The 18,010-nt window shown below is 35.6% G+C and overlaps 4 protein-coding genes across 7 annotated transcripts in view; 2 read left to right on the top strand and 2 right to left on the bottom strand.

Annotated features, from left to right (window-relative positions):
* The window catches only part of LOC107591502 (unconventional myosin-XIX-like), an 8,938-nt gene extending 3,599 nt beyond the window's left edge, over positions 1 to 5,339 (top strand). The window contains exons 7-15 of the mRNA XM_016280660.1: positions 77 to 242; positions 413 to 486; positions 637 to 872; positions 1,075 to 1,251; positions 1,368 to 1,508; positions 2,178 to 2,327; positions 2,515 to 2,644; positions 4,159 to 4,244; positions 4,968 to 5,339. Coding sequence (XP_016136146.1) covers positions 77 to 242; positions 413 to 486; positions 637 to 872; positions 1,075 to 1,251; positions 1,368 to 1,508; positions 2,178 to 2,327; positions 2,515 to 2,644; positions 4,159 to 4,244; positions 4,968 to 5,339 — 1,532 coding nt within the window. The remainder of the gene's footprint in view (positions 1 to 76; positions 243 to 412; positions 487 to 636; positions 873 to 1,074; positions 1,252 to 1,367; positions 1,509 to 2,177; positions 2,328 to 2,514; positions 2,645 to 4,158; positions 4,245 to 4,967) is intronic.
* Positions 5,340 to 5,984: 645 nt separating this feature from the next.
* znhit3 (zinc finger, HIT-type containing 3) lies at positions 5,985 to 8,991 on the bottom strand. 3 transcript variants are annotated; one of them, XM_016280623.1, is made up of 6 exons: positions 8,970 to 8,991; positions 7,262 to 7,331; positions 7,104 to 7,141; positions 6,671 to 6,733; positions 6,453 to 6,536; positions 5,985 to 6,368 (listed from the first exon to the last, which is right to left on the bottom strand). In XM_016280623.1, the coding sequence occupies exons 2-6, from the start codon at positions 7,327 to 7,329 to the stop codon at positions 6,169 to 6,171; spliced, it is 453 nt and encodes a 150-aa protein (XP_016136109.1). In that variant the 5' UTR covers positions 7,330 to 7,331; positions 8,970 to 8,991; the 3' UTR covers positions 5,985 to 6,168. The 3 variants fall into 3 exon arrangements, with proteins under 3 accessions (XP_016136109.1, XP_016136108.1, XP_016136106.1); XM_016280622.1 differs by lacking the exon at positions 8,970 to 8,991 and adding an exon at positions 7,764 to 7,841; XM_016280620.1 differs by lacking the exon at positions 8,970 to 8,991 and having other exon boundaries at positions 7,262 to 7,468.
* c1qbp (complement component 1, q subcomponent binding protein) lies at positions 7,873 to 14,034 on the top strand. 2 transcript variants are annotated; one of them, XM_016280618.1, is made up of 6 exons: positions 7,873 to 8,225; positions 10,260 to 10,410; positions 10,632 to 10,719; positions 12,405 to 12,500; positions 12,630 to 12,755; positions 13,706 to 14,034. In XM_016280618.1, exons 1-6 carry the CDS (start codon positions 8,000 to 8,002, stop codon positions 13,853 to 13,855), a joined length of 837 nt encoding a protein of 278 aa, XP_016136104.1. In that variant the 5' UTR covers positions 7,873 to 7,999; the 3' UTR covers positions 13,856 to 14,034. The 2 variants fall into 2 exon arrangements, with proteins under 2 accessions (XP_016136104.1, XP_016136103.1); XM_016280617.1 differs by lacking the exon at positions 7,873 to 8,225 and adding an exon at positions 9,071 to 9,379.
* Positions 14,035 to 14,759: 725 nt separating this feature from the next.
* Positions 14,760 to 18,010, bottom strand: part of rpain (RPA interacting protein) — an 8,409-nt gene continuing 5,158 nt past the window's right edge. Inside the window, exons 3-7 of the mRNA XM_016280619.1 lie at positions 16,770 to 16,842; positions 16,483 to 16,597; positions 16,339 to 16,402; positions 15,077 to 15,217; positions 14,760 to 14,976 (exon numbers count right to left, since the gene is read on the bottom strand). Of these exons, the coding sequence (XP_016136105.1) occupies positions 14,947 to 14,976; positions 15,077 to 15,217; positions 16,339 to 16,402; positions 16,483 to 16,597; positions 16,770 to 16,842 (423 nt within the window). The 3' untranslated portion in view covers positions 14,760 to 14,946. The remainder of the gene's footprint in view (positions 14,977 to 15,076; positions 15,218 to 16,338; positions 16,403 to 16,482; positions 16,598 to 16,769; positions 16,843 to 18,010) is intronic.

The following is an 18,010-nucleotide window of genomic DNA, read 5'->3' as shown; positions in this document are numbered from 1 at the left end:
CCCCCCCCCCCCAGGACGTGTTGTCATTAGTAGTTTGTGTTGATCACTGTTCTCTCTCTCTTTATGCTGTGTGCAGGTTTCCTGCAGAAAACCGCTGACCTGCTGCAGGTGCCGTTAGACGAGCTGCAGTCGTGTCTGACCGTGAGAACTCTGCGCGCTGGCAAACAGAGCGTCCTCAAACCTTGCACTCAGTCGGAGTGCGGCGTCCGCAGAGACTGTCTGGCTAAAGTCATTTATGCACAGTGAGTCGTATGAACTAGGTTTGACATTTTATGAAGATGCTTACAAACAAAAACACACTCTCTATGTTGCATTTCATTTATAATGAAACTAAATAAAGCAAGTGCTGAAGTAAATAGTTTTAATGAACAAATTTCAAGTCTTGATTTTTATTTTTATTTTTCATTTACAGGCTGTTTGACTGGTTAGTCACTTTCATAAACAACAGTATGTGTGCAGACAATCCCACGTGGTGCAACTTCATTGGTACAAATTCTAATTATTCACTAATTAAATTTTAATATATTGCTAAATATATTACTTACTTGTCAGAATTGTCAAATCATATATATTTTTTCTGAATGGAATGAAAATACTTCTAAAACACTTTTAATCCTTGGCTGCTGTCTTCTACAGGCCTGCTGGATGTGTACGGTTTTGAATGCTTCCTCTTGAACAATCTGGAGCAGTTGTGCATTAATTATGCTAACGAGAAGCTGCAGCAGCACTTTGTGGCTCATTACCTGAAGGCCCAGCAAGAGGAGTATGTGACTGAGGGGCTGCAGTGGTCCTTCATACGGTACCAAGACAACCAGTGCTGCCTGGACCTGATTGAAGGCAGTCCTTCCAGCATTTTCTCCCTGCTCAATGAGGTCAGCTTGCACTTCTTATCTCAGAGAGGGAAATCAGAAAAAGATGTGATGCATATTTGCATCACAAATGTAGTGACTGCCTTTATTTATAGCTTTATCTTGCATATTGAAAGAGCTTTTTTAGTAGCACTAATGAGTTTATTCTTTCTTTCTCTTCATTCTGTCTTTCTCTTTCTGTATTTCTGATTCTTTCGTCGTCCAGGAGTGTCGTCTGAACAGAGCATCGGATGCGAAGCAGTTTCGTGTGCGTCTGCAGAAGGAGCTCTCAGATAACGCCAGCATCAGCTGGGACAAACTCAGCAAAGAGCCCCATTTTACTGTGGCTCACTATGCAGACAAAGTCAGTTACCAGATTGAGGGCATGATGGAGAAGAACAAGGTGCAAACTATATAAGTATTAGCATACAATAAACTATGTGGCTTGTCTATGCTGAAATTTCTTCCTTTGGGATTAATGAAGTTTATAAAGTGCCTGAATGTCCATTTGTTCTGTAGGACCCGGTTCCCCCTGAGATCATCAGTCTCCTGCAGAAGTCCCAGGATTCATTGCTGCACAGTCTCTTTGCTGACGGTGACCGTGAGAGCGAGGGGTCTAGAGGACACAGTAAAGTGGTCACTGTTGTCTCCAAATTTAAGGTACAGATTTTTAAGAGTAAAAATTAAGCTGTTAGTGCATTACATTTTGTTTATTGAAAGATTTCTTTCTGTTGTTTTAAATGATTGTGTTTTAGCTCTTAATCATTATGATTCACATTATAAGATGATTAGACATACAGCGGGTAAAATAAGTATTGAACACATCACCATTTTTCCCAGTAAATATATTTCTAAAGGTGCTGTTGACATGAAATTTTCACCAGATGTCGGTAACAACCCAAGTAATCCATACATACAAAGAAAACAAAACAAATAAGTTCAGAAATAAAATGGAATGACACAGGGAAAAAGTATTGAACTACTGAAATTTATTTAATACTTTGTACAAAAGCCTTTAATGGTAATGGCAGCTTCAAGACGCCTCCTGTATGGAGAAAAATCAGATAAATTATATATGGCCAAACCATACTATGAAAACCTTTAGAATTTAGATAGGAATAAAATGGCAAAGTTGGTTTTTGTAAGTAAACCAAAATAAGTATTTTGGGTTTTTTCTTTCCAGTAGTCTTAAAGAAGACATGTTATGAAAGCAAAATACCCCAAAATCTCAACATTGACCGGTGCATGAAATGCATTGGTTTTACTTGCAGTGTCTTGCCTTAAAACACAATAAAAGTATCATAAACATGTATTTCTAACGCTCATCTTTCACTCACAGGCCCTGAGATGAGTGATCAGGCTGTTCTGGGATCTGCTGTAGAGGATGTGCTCAGTGTGGTCTTCAAGAGACGCGCCCCAAACAACAACAACAACATGGTGCACTGTGGCAGGACCAAAGTCTTTCTCACAAACTCCCTGGTAAAGCGTGCACTCTGAATACTTATGATTGTAATGCAATTTGTAAAATGCCCGTTTGCGCTGAGGCAGCTGTTGAAAGTTCACTGAACTCTTTCAGCCTGTTTACTCTGTCTCAGCTGATGCAATCACAAGCTGTCAGATGTGTTTTAACTTGACGTCAGTAGTTAATTTATCATGTGTTGTGCAGCTGGAGATGCTGGAGGAGCATAGGAACAGGGTGCGCTCACAGAAGGCGTTCTGTATCCAGTGCTGCTGGCGCAGGTACCAGACGCGTCAGCGTAACCTGAGGACACAGGCTGCCACCCGCTTACAAGCAGGTTAGGACTTAACATCTTTATTTTGCGATTACAGGTAGTATGGTTGTATAACAAATAGGGCTGCACAATTTGGGGAAAAAATTTAATTGACAATTACAATAAAAAAACAAAAAACAAATCCAGCCAATATTTTGTGGTTGTACATCAATGTGGCTATTTAATGAATGAATGAATGAATAAATAAATTATTATTATTATTATTACTACTACTAAATTAAAATATAAAAAACATTACTAAATAAAAACAAAATAAGTAATATTACTATTGTAATATTTCACTGTAAAATGAATTTTTATTTATTTATTTATGCACTTCTCAACAGTAAAACAGTACTTCTCTTAATTTTGTAATTTTAACCATTACGTTAAACCATTGAACTTTTATTTGGACAGAAAACCGCATAGAGAAGTCAAAGCTTCTCTTTTGTTGAAAAACGCTTCTCATTACAACTTTGCCTTTGCGATTTAATAATTGCGTTAAGCTATATTGCAATTTTGATTAATCATGCAACCCTAATGACTTGTTCTAGACTTTTCATAGTTATTGCTAAATATTAAAGCTGGGAATAAGCTGGTTGTGTTTGTAGACACTTTTAGACAGCTTAAGAGATAAAGTGCACAAGCGAGAAGACATTATTCCTCAGGAATTGACCCAGTGACTGTGCATTTCTCTCTGAGCTCTGCCTGGCTGAAGGAGCAGACATCTGCTGTGCGTCTAGACGCTGACACCTGATCAACTTCCTCTTGATTATCCCTTAAACTCAGAACAGAACAGATGCAGCTCACCTGAGCCAAACACCTGCTTCACTGAGATCAGTAGAGCCAAAGGCCAAATCAGACCACACTAATTTTATAGTGCAGATCATACAGTATTGAAGATGTAGGGCTGCATGAGTAATCAAAGTTAAACCAAAAGCGCTGTGTTCGTTTACACGTGAGCAGCTCATTGTGTGCCGTGTCTTCAGTGTCTCAGAGCGTCTCTGTTCACAGTAAATGCTGCTTATCACAAACTCCATATCTGCATCTGTCGGAGTTTAACTCCTAAGACAAAACGGCTCTATATCCAGTATTTGTACAGTATTAAATGTGACCCTGGACCACAAAACCAGTCATAAGGGTCCATTTTTCGAAGCTGAATAAATAAGCTTTCCATTGATGTATGTTTGGTTAGAATAGAATAATATTTGGCCCGAGATACAACTATTTGAAAATCTGGAATCTGAGGGTGCAAAAAAATCTAAATATTGAGAAAATCGCCTTTAAAGTTGTCCAAATGAAGTTCTTAGCAATGCATATTACTAATCAAAAATTAAGTTTTGATATATTTACGGTAGGAAATGTACAAAATATCTTCATGGAACATGATCTTTACTTAATATCCTAATGATTTTTGGCATAAAAGAAAAATCTATAATTTTGACCAATACAATGTATTTTTGGCTATTGCTACAAATATACCCCAGCGACTTAAGACTGGTATAGTGTTTTTAACTCTATGTGTATCTTTTTCACAGGTGTGAGATCCTGGCTGGTCAGAAGAGAGATTAAGAAATGGCACAAAGCTGCATCCGTCATCCAAAACAAATGGAGGCGCTGGAGGGTAAGCATTGTGCTGATGTTTATTTTTATTAATAAAGATGTTGGACATGACTTGATTTTGTCTTTTGGGAATTGATTGGATTGTGAAGACAGTTTCATACCAGGGATGAAGGCAGGTGTTTGGAAGGGAAGGAAAGGAATAAAATGCAAACAACAATTATTTTTATATTTTATTGATCTTTTAAAATGTAATCAAATTAAAATGTAACAAGCTTTTGACTAACAAAGTGCGGCACAACAGATATCTCCTGTTTAAATTAAAACATGGTCGAAAAATAGTGTGATTAAAAAAAAAAAAGTATTTTTATAAATTGTATTATTATTATTATTATTATTACTTTGAGAAGTACATTAAAGTATATAATATTAACTTGTAATGAAGAGCTTTGAGTGCCACACGGTTTTGCAATTTTGTGATATTCCTTAAAAAAGGAATTATTATTGTCATTACTGTACAATATTAATATATTTTTGTGAAAATGTCCCCAAACTGAACTTTTATTTTGCTGTTTTGTAGTAAAGACCTTTGAGTTTCTGTGTTTATTTGATATGCTTTATGGTGAAATGTTTGTGTTTTGTTTTAATATATCCTTTTTCCTTTAGAAATGTGTCATAAAATGGGTTATAAACACCATTTCCTGCTGACTTTAAATGTTGATTGATTTAGCTTCAGTTCTACATGTTTTGTGCCGTTTTCTTATCTTTCTGCGTTCCTCCTCGATAGGCGTGGATGGATGCGTTAGCTGAGGCAGAGCTGGATGATGCTGAGGATTTCATGGAGAATGAAGCATCGTCCGTGTTGCCGAAGCTGCTGAAGGAGAGAGGCTCTGTGCAGCTCTCCAGCATCCAGGAGCCTGTGATGGTCAGAGGTTGGCCCATCGGTCTGGCCATGGCCTCTGCTCCCAGCATCACCGTCTCTCTGACAGCCACGGGTTTCCAGCGGATCATGTCTATGATGGCCTGTCTGAAGATCCCATTCAGACACGGAGAATACAAAGTAAAGACCAACCAGTTTGACCAGGGTGTGGCGTCTATCAGAGCTCAGCCACGGGTGAGAGACGCTGCTAACATACCGTTTACTCATTTTCTTGAGTGACCATGAATTATTCCAGGAGGAATACAGCTTACACTCATTGTTTTAGTATTATTTATATACTATTAAAGTATTTATTAATATTTTAATTAATTTTAATATTTTCAGTTTTCATTTTAATTTCAGGTTTCAAGTTTAAGTAATTTTATGTGCTTTTGTCATTTATAATTGTAATTTTTTTATATTCTACTTATTTTATTTATATTTTAGTTTTAGAAATTTTAGTGCTTCAACTTCAACTTATTCATTTAATGTAGTTGCCAAGGTAACATGTCTTAGTTTTTCATCTAATATTTATATTATATTTTATCTTTATTACCGTAAACATTTTTTTTGTAGATTTAGTTAACTATAATAACACTGTTTGTAAATCACGTTTACTCAGAGGTAGATAAAATTATTACATTTTAATGTGGATTGTTTTTTTCTTGGTGAATAAGTGCAAGAAACATGTATTATGAAACTTTTTATTTAAATCATTTATATACTATTGTATTTCTTTTTTTTTTTGTAATTTTGTAATGTGCTTTTGTATTTTTTTTTTATATTTGGACTCTCATTCTGACGGCACCCATTCACTGCAGAGGATCCATTGCTGAGCAATTGATGCAATGCTACATTTCTCCAAATCTGATGAAGAAACAAACTCATCTACATCTTGGATGGCCTGAGGGTGAGGACATTGTCAGCAAATTTTAATTTTTCCATTGCATTGCATTACATTGTTCGCATTCAAAAGACATTGGTATAATACAAATTTTACATTATTACATCAACATTTTTTTAATGTTAGTGCGGTAGGAATCGGTCCATATGGGACAGTTCCATCCAATCAGAATTCATCATTATCATCCTCATTCTCCGTGTCTGTCGGTTCAATAATGTTTAAGCACTGATCAGCAAACTCCACAAACAGCGGCTCCTGCATGGCGTCTTTCATGGCTTTGGCTTTATCTTCAGCCGAGTCCACAGACATCATTAACCGCCGGAGATGAGGATTCCTCAACAGACCCTTCAACGCCTCTGAACCACCTGTGTGAATGAAAACCATCTGTAACCATCTCTCACAAAAACAGCACTACAGATCGTGTGAATAGAGTGTTTATCACTTCATACCCAGCTGCTGAAGTCTCTGTAATGGCACTTTGTCAGTCTGACTGTCTTCATCAAGAAGATCCTCGACAGTCCACGGCTGTTCCGCTGAAATCAAACATTTCACTAGAAACTTTTCATTTTCTGTTCAAGATCATCATCAGAAGGAGACAGAAAAGTTCTCTTGATCACCTATAAAGCATTAAATGTGTTACAGGCCTGAGTGATGATCATTTACTCACCGCTGGTCACTGGTGTCCAGCTGCTGGAGGCTGGATCGGATTCTTTAACTGGATGACACGAGTCTATGAGAGGAAGGAAAAATAATGGCTTCAATAGTTTGTTTTTGACTTGGTGCTCAGGACAGTCAATAATAATATTTAAATTAGTAATAATAAAATAAATTAATACAATAATAGGTATGATAATAGTCTATACATACACACACACACACACATACATATATATACAAAATAAATTAATATAAAAAAACAATAATAGTGTTGTTGTTTTTTAAGTACAAACAGTCAAACGTGGCGCACGCAACGGCATGGTGAAGGGTTCGATTCCCAGGGAATGTATGAAATGATAAAGTGTAAACACTGATTGTAAATTTTAAATGTAATCTAAAATAATCTAAATTATTGTCAATATAATATATAAGTAGATACTTACCATCATCTTTGTGTCTTTTAAAGCAACTCACTGAACAACTAGAAGGAAAGAAAATGTGTTATTTGATCAGTATTATTTTTTTCCAAAAGCAAAAGTGAGCTGATAAAGGTATTTATGGTATAAACTTGACAGTTACCGAACATAAATAAATGACTTACTATCTGATTCTGCAGGCTGGACATCTGTATTTAGGAACGTGTTCGCTACAAACTCCACAAAGCTGCATAACTGATCTAGAAGATCAACAAGCAAACAAACAGAATATAACAACGTTTATATTAAGCAGCTTTTAGTTACTGGAACCACGTGTTTATGTTGTTCTTCTTCTTCTTCGTCCGTTTTTTGGCGCGTTGCATCCTGTGCGCATATCGCCACCTACTGTTGCTTTTATGCAGTCATGGTTTATTTATAATCAATTTTTTCCTTGTTTTTGCTTTTCCTGTTCTTACACATGTATACACACAAATACTCCTACTTAAGCTCCTCCAGACTAAATCCGTGGTCTCCTAAAGATCCAGAATAGAATAGAGCATCCGCACTCTATATTTAAATCCTTTCACTTAACCCAGTAGTATATATGTATTTTATTAATATCCTGTATCCTACTACTCTATCTCTATTAAAAGCATATCCTAATGAATATTCCAAATCCTTATTTACCTTAGCTTTTTTGTTTAAGTATGATATTAATTCCTTTCTTTCTTCATCATACCTTGTACAGTTATATATTACACGCTCTACTGTTTCTTTATGTTGTTGACAGCGTGCAGGACTTTTAACTCATTTCCGAGCGCTTCCGGTGTGGAGTGCTGAGGTCACGGTGTCCTTTCTTCTCCACGTGTGTGTGTCAGTCAGTGGGATCCGCGAGCTAAACTCAAGCGAACACAGCCGCAGTCATGCTGAAGTGTGTGAGCCGCGCGGTTCAGCTCGCAGCCCGGCTCTCCGCCTCCGTGCCGCCCGCTGCCTCCGTCAGCCCCGCGCTGCGCCTCAGCAGTGCCTTCACCAGATCCATCTGGAGCCTGAGCCACAGCGGACCGGCGTCAGGATCCAGGCCGAGGCTGCTCACAGCGACGCGGGCTCTGCCCACAGTGTCGTGCGGCTGCGGGAGTCTGCACACCGAGGGTAAACGCTGCTCCACACTCACACGAACTAAAAAATACCACGGTAAAGGTATAGACGTTAACCAAAAAGTACCATAGTAAAGGTATTATGTGTGGTTAAAGGTATGGAAACTAACTAAAAAATACCATGGTAAAATATAGACACTAACTACTAAAAAATACCATGGTAAAGGTATAGAAGTTAACTATAAAGTACCATAGTAAAGGTATTATGTGTGGTTAAAGGTATGGAAACTAATTAAAAAACACCATGGTAAAATATAGACACTAACTACTAAAAAATACCATACCATGGTAAAATATAGACACTAACTACTAAAAAATACCATGGTAAAGGTATAGAAGTTAACTATAAAGTACCATAGTAAAGGTATTATGTATGGTTAAAGGTATGGAAACTAACTAAAAAATACCATGGTAAAATATAGACACTAACTACTAAAAAATACCATGGTAAAGGTATAGAAGTTAACTATAAAGTACCATAGTAAAGGTAATTTTTATGATAACGGTATAGAAACAAACTATAAAGTACCGTACTAAAGATCCAGAATAGAATAGAGCATCCGCACTCTATATTTAAATCCTTTCACTTAACCCAGTAGTATATATGTATTTTATTAATATCCTGTATCCTACTACTCTATCTCTATTAAAAGCATATCCTAATGAATATTCCAAATCCTTATTTACCTTAGCTTTTTTGTTTAAGTATGATATTAATTCCTTTCTTTCTTCATCATACCTTGTACAGTTATATATTACACGCTCTACTGTTTCTTTATGTTGTTGACAGCGTGCAGGACTTTTAACTCATTTCCGAGCGCTTCCGGTGTGGAGTGCTGAGGTCACGGTGTCCTTTCTTCTCCACGTGTGTGTGTCAGTCAGTGGGATCCGCGAGCTAAACTCAAGCGAACACAGCCGCAGTCATGCTGAAGTGTGTGAGCCGCGCGGTTCAGCTCGCAGCCCGGCTCTCCGCCTCCGTGCCGCCCGCTGCCTCCGTCAGCCCCGCGCTGCGCCTCAGCAGTGCCTTCACCAGATCCATCTGGAGCCTGAGCCACAGCGGACCGGCGTCAGGATCCAGGCCGAGGCTGCTCACAGCGACGCGGGCTCTGCCCACAGTGTCGTGCGGCTGCGGGAGTCTGCACACCGAGGGTAAACGCTGCTCCACACTCACACGAACTAAAAAATACCATGGTAAAGGTATAGACGTTAACCAAAAAGTACCATAGTAAAGGTATTATGTGTGGTTAAAGGTATGGAAACTAACTAAAAAATACCATGGTAAAATATAGACACTAACTACTAAAAAATACCATGGTAAAGGTATAGAAGTTAACTATAAAGTACCATAGTAAAGGTATTATGTGTGGTTAAAGGTATGGAAACTAACTAAAAAATACCATGGTAAAATATAGACACTAACTACTAAAAAATACCACGGTAAAGGTATAGAAGTTAACTATAAAGTACCATAGTAAAGGTAATTTTTATGATAACGGTATAGAAACAAACTATAAAATACCGTAGTAAAGGTAGACACTAACTAAAAAGTAGTTTCGGTTATTTAAAAAAAAGCCTTATTTTATTTCTGCCTGTTGCTAACGAAACATTTTCGTTTAGTTTAATTTTATATACTAAAATAACTAAAGCGGATTAAAAATGAATGAATCAAAAAAATAAAATGTGAAATAAGAGTGATTTATGAAATAAATAAAAAACTAGTAAAAAATGACCTAAACCGCCAAACTAAATTTCAGACTAGTTCATTAAAATGGAAAATAAAAACCTAGTTGAAAGCATTAATAAAATGTTTCAATGTTAATTCTAATATTTTATAATATTACAGCAGATGTCATGTCCTGCGTTATGTGCATTGGGTGTTTTCAGTCAAACTTGTGACCTTGAGGCTGAATCAGGAGACGAACAGCATGTCGTGTGAACTAACCACTGAGACTCGTTCACTAGTGTTGGTTACTAGAGCATGCATGCATGTTGTCTGGAGTGTTTTATTGGTTCTGTCTTTATTCTGCAGGTGATAAAGCGTTTGCAGAGTTTCTCACTGATGAAATCAAAGAAGAAAAGAAGATCCAGAAGAACAAGAGTCTTCCTCAAATGTCCGGCGGCTGGGAGCTCGAGCTTAACGGCACAGAGGCCAAACTCATCCGCTCGCTGTCCGGAGAAAAGTAAGGATCGTGTGTTTCATCCGGACCATCTGAATCCTGCTGTTCATAGTGATGCACACACGCCTTATTGCTTTAGAAAACAATTCTATTTAGATGTATGCATTTTACAGATGTTGCACTGCATTTAAGGCATGCACAAGCAATAAATGCATTGAGCAAGTGTCTTGTATGATCATATTTATGCTCTGCTGTAATAAATCATGTGGGATTATGTTCGGCAGAGTCACCATCACATTCAACGTGAACAACAGCATCCCGCCGCAGCTGGAGGAAGATCCTGAGCACACGCAGAAGAGTCCGGAGGACGAGGTAGAGCACACGCACAGTGCATTCATACTGTACAAACAACACCAGCTTATTATATAATGCAATATGAAATCAGGATAGCCTAATGTTGTTAAACTGTTGCCATCATATGCCGTTGCAATTGTGAAACAGATTTTATCTTCAAATTAAGGTTGCAACATGAAATCACAAGTTCAACAAAGGTGTGAGCAGAGTCATAAATGCATTATTAAAATGGCATTTTTTTATTTTTTATAAAACATGAACGTAAACACTATATAAATGTACATGTATGCATTTAGCAGACACTTAAAATAGAGGAACAAAAGCAGTTAGTGACAGAATATAATTCTGGAGATTATAAGATTTAAAAATAATAATATAAGTGCTGTCAAACCATTAATCGCATCCAAAATAAACGTTTTTATTTACATAATATATGTGTGTGTACTCTGTATATTTATTATATGTGTGTAAATACAAACACATGCATGTATATATTTAAGAAAAATATGTTGTTTATATATTAAATATATTTATGTACATTAGAAAATATAAGAATATACATATATAAATCTATATACATGTATATATCTAAAAAAAATGTGTGTATTTATTAGAGCCCGACCGATAGGGTTTTTTTTGGGGCCGATACCGATATTTGGGAGTAAAAAAAAAAGGCCGATATCTATATATCGGCCGATATTCTTTGTGTATATTATAGTACAGTACCAGTCAAAAGTTTGGACACTTTCCCATTCGTGTGTCCAAACATTTGACTGGTACTATATATAGACTACTGTATATACAGAATACATATACATAAACACTTTTTTTGCAATGATCACTCAAATGTGGTGATCAAACACTTATAATGACGTGACAGAGATACATAATGGAGGCAGGGCATTTAACAGTTTAACAATAAACTTTATTCAAAATGAGTCTGACATCAGTGCACTGAACAGTACAGTTGAAGTTTATTCAACTTCAATTCCATTCAACTTTATTCCGTTTAAGTTTATTTCACTTTGGAACATTCATTATGAAATATATATTTTTTAAAAATCATATCGGCGGCATATTCGCCGATACCGATATATCGGCGACAGGCTCATATCGGCCGATAATATTAGCTAAACGATATATCGGTCGGGCTCTAGTATTTATATATACATAATAAATATACACAGTATACATACATGTATTATGTAAACAAAAACTTTTATTTTGGATGCGATTAATCGTTTGACAGCACTAAATAATAATTATTAATATTTATATATAATCTATTAAATAATTGTAAATATTTATATAATAATGATATTTTTAATTTTTATATATATATATATATAAAATTGTACAGAATTTACTGTACTAATTGCTATAGTAAGTACACAATAAGCACTGTAAAATAATGTGTTACTGAATATTTTTTACTCACAATTTCTAAAGCTTGGCATAACTGCAAAAATGCATATTCACTATTAAAATGTCCACTGGGGTTTATTAATTTCTGTGATTTTACGGTCTATAAATCACACTTTTAAATCAGGCTTCCTCATATATCAGTGTGAATCCTCCTGCTTCAAATTATAAGAATATTTGAATGCTTGTTTATTTCAAATGATTTTCAGTCATCTTGTAAGTTTGCGATTACCTCATCATGTCGTGTTAACACATTTTTCCTTTTTTTTCTTTTTTTAAAGCCTGAAATTGTCTCCACACCTAACTTTGTGGTTGAAGTGACCAAACCAGGAGCGAAGAGTTCACTAGTGTTTGACTGTCATTTCCCCGAGGATGAGGTGGGTTGCTCTTCTCTCGTTGTTGTATTTTTAGGTTAGTGTGACTGAAGGTCCAGCTATCATAAAGAGCATGCAGAATGAAAACAGTGTGTGATCTCTCACTGACTGGAGCTCTTTGTCTCTGAGCAGAGCGCTCACGGTGAGGGTGAGGAGGAGAGCGACATCTTCGCCATCCGTGAGGTCAGTTTCCAGCCGGAGGGAGACGTCGAGTGGAAGGAAACCAGTTACACACTCAACACAGACTCTCTGGACTGGGTGAGAGCTTTACTGAAGTCACTTCATGAGCATTTCAGCATTTCATTTGATGATAACTATCACTGAAACTCAAAGGTCAAAATAAATCTTTGATTTCACTTAAAGAAATATATTGCAGTTGCCCAGAAACCTGTACTTCTCTAAGTCACTTAAAACTTCTACTTTTAGGAATATCACAATTTTCCTTTTTATTTATTTATTTATTTAACAGTAAACCTCAGTTGTGCAGAAATTTGTTTGACAAAAAAAGGAAATTATGCAATCTACAACTATAAATTCTTAATCTTTTATGCCTTCATTTGATAACCACCTTTATTTATAGTGACACAGAATTTCAGAAAAAAATGAAACATTTCATAGACTTGCTTTTTGATTTTTAAAATGTACTTAAAATATTAAAACTGAATACAGAATTATTTAAAAAATAAATAAATGTATTGCCTTAATTTTTGTAAAACTTTTAACAAATGGATGTTAAATTGTATCTCTTTAAGTGTTTCAAATTATTAGATTATTTTGATTACTAAAATTTAATGTAACCAATAAATTGGAATCCAGAATAATTAAAACAGGAAAAAATGGGATTTTGGAAAAAAAATACAATGGATTTCATAGTCCCTAATTATTGTAAAAGAGGTAATACATTTGTACATTTTTATAAATTTTATTTTGTTCATTTAATTAATTAGACATGCTTTTTAATTATTGAAATTAAACCATTAAATTGAAAACAATAGAATTCAAATGTTTTTTCTTTTCTTTTTTTGAATTGTATAGATTTGTATTTTGTATAAATGATATTGTATAGAAGCCCCACCCATCCCGAAAAAAAGAAAGAAAATTAAAACGGGAAGAAAAACCCAGAAAAAATAAAAATGGTGAAGGAAAAAAAAAAGTATAGGCCTCTAACAAATGCACAGCAGTGACCTCTGACCTCTCTGACTCCCTAGGCCCTGTATGACCATCTGATGGACTTCCTGGCTGACCGCGGCGTTGACAACACGTTCGTGGATGAGCTGACGGAGTTGAGCACGGCCCTGGAGCATCAGGAGTACATCAAGTTCCTGGACGATCTCAGCACTTTCGTCAAATGCAAATAATCTGTGTCTAGATTTATCACAAACTTGTGATTCGTCTGGCTCTGATGTGATGTCTGAATGCAGAAGAGTTTTGTATTTAATTTTATATGTTATGTGCACACCGGTTACGTTTCAGATGTCATCGCAGCGGTTTACAGGAACTAAACATTCATGAGAAATAAAACTGAGAGGAAATATTGGGCTCATTGTCTAGATTTATATACAGTATATGTTGCTAAAAGGCAAAAAAACATGATTGTCCATTATGTAATTTTTATGCATTTCAATTTAATGAATCGATTTTTAAAGGTGGCACGAAACAGGAAGGACTTGTGCACACTTCTAAACAATGAAATGTGCAAGTGGTTTGGAAAGTTATTTTTCAATGGTGCATAAATAACACTTCACTATATAGACTGAGCCGTTAAAAAAATAACTATAAATGGTTAATAAACTGGTTTTATTTCCTTGTATGTGGAAAATGATCAAAAACCTTTTAATTCACCCAAACTGATCCAAAGAAAGATGTTTTTTATTTTACACAATGCAAAAAAATCTTAAAGGCCCCTTTTCTTTTTCCTTGTGTAACACATTTATATGCAACGTTCTTATTACTATAATGCAAAAAGTCAGATTAATATAAAGCAGCTCGATAGATAATGAAGATTACTGCAAGATGTTTTTTATTTTAATCAGCGTAAAATCAGAATACAACTGAAGTACAACAAATCCACTCTTCATTTCACTTCCAAAAGTATCATGTAATGAGATTTGTAACAACGTAAAAAATCATGATATTGCTAAAATACGCTTTATTTCGGATTTCGATGTGAAATGACCAGAGCATGTTCTTGACCAGCTTTGTGAGATTGTGTCTAGAACAGCTTATGGATAAATAAATGGCTGTGTGTGCGCATTTAAAACAAAATGCACTCAATAGCAGACTCTAGATCAGGCAAATCAAGAGTTTGACCTGCAGTTCTGTACTTTTACATTATGACTCATAAATAAGGGTAGTGAATCTAAGGTTAAAAACGATTCTTTATTTCACAGAAATAATATTCACAACATTTAAAACATCCATCAGACTCTCTGCAGTGCGGATGAACGGCTCACAGGACGACAGACAGATAGTCACACACCTGCAGACAACAAACATGCATAAACGACAGCTTCAAGTTGATTTAATTATGAAGATGCACAAACCCAACTCTGTGACATGAACGTAAACCATACGAGTACCTTGCAGCTGATCATGAGGTTTGGTGATCCGTCAGTGTTGAAGGCCATAGAGAAGCTGGGGTTGTGAAGACAGTCCTCCATGTGCTCCGTCACGCGTTGTTCTAGTAGATTCTGTAAAACCCCGGCTGTAACGTTCCTACCCTGCGGTGGACACATGAGAGAAGATGCTCAGATTAAACTGCTTTAGTGAGTATGGTAAAACCATGAAGAAAAACATTTTGGTTAAATGGAAAAAAAATAAATAAATTTGCATGCATGATATTTTTTTTTCCATCTAGTTGCCAAAGCAACAATTCCCATTTTCATTTAGTTTAACTAAAGATGCTAAAATAGCTAAAAATGACAAAATTAATATCTAGACTTAAAAAAAAAAACTCTACATACCTAAAACTTGACAAATATTTTTCTTCACAGTGTTACATTTTGAATTTAAATACATTTTAATAGATTAAATAAGTTGTTAATGTTTTATGCCTTCATTTGATTACCACTGTTTTTGGTAATACATTTGTATTAAATTATAAATCCAGAATGATTATAAAGCCATATAACTGTAAAAATTTTAATAAATTATTAAATTGGTACGTTTTATGAATTCAATTGATTAGACATGATTTTTTGATTATTCAAATGTAATTAAAGTGAAATCCGGAAACATTAAAAAAAAGAAACCTTGGAATTTGGGGGGGAAAAATAAAAACAGATTTCCCGAAACAAAAAATTTTGTTGAACCTTTAATAAAAAAATATTTCAATTTCAATTAGTTTCTCTTTTAAAAAAAAAAAAAAAAAAAAAAAAAAAAAAGTGTATCCATTAAATCGGAATTAAAAAGAAAAAGAAGAAGAAAAAAAAGACGGTAAACCGTAAGGTGACAAAAGGAATCCAGAAAAAAAAATTTTAATGGGAAAAGATAAAACTGATTTCATAGGACCCCAAGTAGTACACAGCAGTGACCTTTGACCCCTCTGACTCTCTGGGCGAGGAGGGAAATATAAAAATAAAAACTTAATTAAAAAAAAAAAAAAAAAAAGTACAACAGTCGATCTCAATGATATAAAAATAACACTGGTTAGTATATACACACACTCACATGCAACATGGTCACATGCAAACTTAGATTAAAGGTTGGTTAACAATAAAATACTATATTCTAGAATATGTATTCATACTATATTCTACTCCACCCATACCAGTCAAATAATGGATTTATTATACAAAGTGTCCATACAGCCGAGGAAGGTGCTGTGTGTGCAACTACTTACAATCGTGTTGACGTAAAGACCACATGGACATGATGTAAAATGACTGCTGACTGTCAGATTATTCCTGCAGACACAGAGAAAAACATTATAGATATAATTAATAAGGATCGGTTTAGCAGGTGATGGTTTATGGCGAACACTTACACGTGACACACGGGGCATATGATCTGTCCAGACGCCTCCATTCCCTCCAACACTGAGTTCATATACTGCTCTTCATACCGCATGCTGCTGTTATACTCCTCCAGAATCAAGAGCTCTGAAGAAGAAACAAACACAATAAATCTCAAGTGTGAAACATCAGCATTTAATACAATTCCTACACTTCTACCAGCGCATTTTCATCACAATTTGTACATTTGCTCACATTTCCCGGTTACTCACAACTTGATATAATGCGGAAAAAATACAAATGTTCATGCTGATGTAACCTTGTGCTATGAGCTCCTGCTGAATTTCCTCAAACGCTGACAGCTCGTCATAGTCCTGCTGTGCGGTGTACACCTGAGGAGTGCAAACACACGCTTAAAGAACTAATTCATCCACAAATCACAGTCCGTCTTCATTTACTCACCATTACGTCTCAAATCTCTTTGTGCTTCCACATGCTCAAACTCAGGATTCAACGACATCAACGGTTTGAATATTCAGAAGCACAAATCAGATTTGAGAGCAGAGGAGGAAGTGAATGACTTCAATTTACAAATGGTTGATATGGACTTACATTAACTCTATACAGAATAAATATCATGAAAATGTCCCCGACACTTGCGGCAGATGCACAGTGTATGCCAGATCACGGTGTATGGGAGTGTGAAGAAGTTTTGAGACGAGGTGGGGGGGGGGGGGGGGGGGGACAAAAAAAACTTTATTAACATTATAAGTAAACCTCAAGGAACATATTAAAATAATTTTTAAAAAATCCATGTCATGACCCCTTTACATTCTGACTATCACACCAGAGATAAAGATGAAATTATCTATAATGTTCCTTGCATACCAGTAAAAATTATTATTTGTAATTAAATTTAAAAATTTATAAAATTGCACTACATTTAGAATGGTCATGGAAAACGAATTCAAGCGTAAAATGCCCTAAATGCACATTCACAATATGCAGAGTGTCTCTTACCTTGATAGAAAAATGCTTGCTCTCATATAAAATAATTTCTTCAGAGATCATCAGTGTTCTGTTTGGGCTACACAGATCTACAGGCTTCAGAAGAGAAAGAAATGGACTCTTAATCAGGTTACAAGGTAAACCAATTTTAACTCATTTAACATTTACAGTATAATATTAGCTCCATGTTTGAAGAAGGTTATAGAAGAAACACAATCACTACTAACATATGCAAATCGCTGAACCTTGCAGTAACTGCTCTTTACAGAGTACTTAACCCACACAGTACCGATACCATCTCTTACCACATTATTTTGTAAAATAGGGGGGGGGGGGGGGGGGGGGGGGGGGGAAGACAGAAAAGATCCTTGATTTTAATATTCCTTTGACACCTTTACATTTTTGGTCCAATATTTATTTGCTTATGTTACACTGGATCACATATATGGGTCAAAATTATTGATTTTTCTTTTATGCCAAAAATCATTAGGATATTAAGTAAAGATCATGTTCCATGAAGATATTTAGTAAATCTCCTACCGTAAATATAGT

This window comes from Sinocyclocheilus grahami, unplaced genomic scaffold (genome assembly GCF_001515645.1).
Source record: "Sinocyclocheilus grahami isolate Dianchi unplaced genomic scaffold, SAMN03320097.WGS_v1.1 scaffold142.1, whole genome shotgun sequence".
NCBI classification, from domain to species: domain Eukaryota; kingdom Metazoa; phylum Chordata; class Actinopteri; order Cypriniformes; family Cyprinidae; genus Sinocyclocheilus; species Sinocyclocheilus grahami.
This window is presented reverse-complemented; position numbering and strand designations above follow the sequence as displayed.

What these genes read in the sequence shown, in the direction of transcription:
- znhit3 (XM_016280623.1), bottom strand. Translation starts at nt 7,329, where the DNA reads ATGCAGCTTTGTGGAGTTTGTAGCGAACACGTTCCTAAATACAGATGT. An exon ending in CCAGCCTGCAGAATCAGATA is followed by an intron (nt 7,142 to 7,261) that starts GTAAGTCATTTA and finishes CTTTCCTTCTAG; the next exon opens with TTGTTCAGTGAGTTGCTTTA. An exon ending in TAAAAGACACAAAGATGATG is followed by an intron (nt 6,734 to 7,103) that starts GTAAGTATCTAC and finishes TTCCTCTCATAG; the next exon opens with ACTCGTGTCATCCAGTTAAA.
- c1qbp (XM_016280618.1), top strand. Translation starts at nt 8,000, where the DNA reads ATGCTGAAGTGTGTGAGCCGCGCGGTTCAGCTCGCAGCCCGGCTCTCC. An exon ending in GTCATTTCCCCGAGGATGAG is followed by an intron (nt 12,501 to 12,629) that starts GTGGGTTGCTCT and finishes GTCTCTGAGCAG; the next exon opens with AGCGCTCACGGTGAGGGTGA. An exon ending in ACACAGACTCTCTGGACTGG is followed by an intron (nt 12,756 to 13,705) that starts GTGAGAGCTTTA and finishes CTGACTCCCTAG; the next exon opens with GCCCTGTATGACCATCTGAT.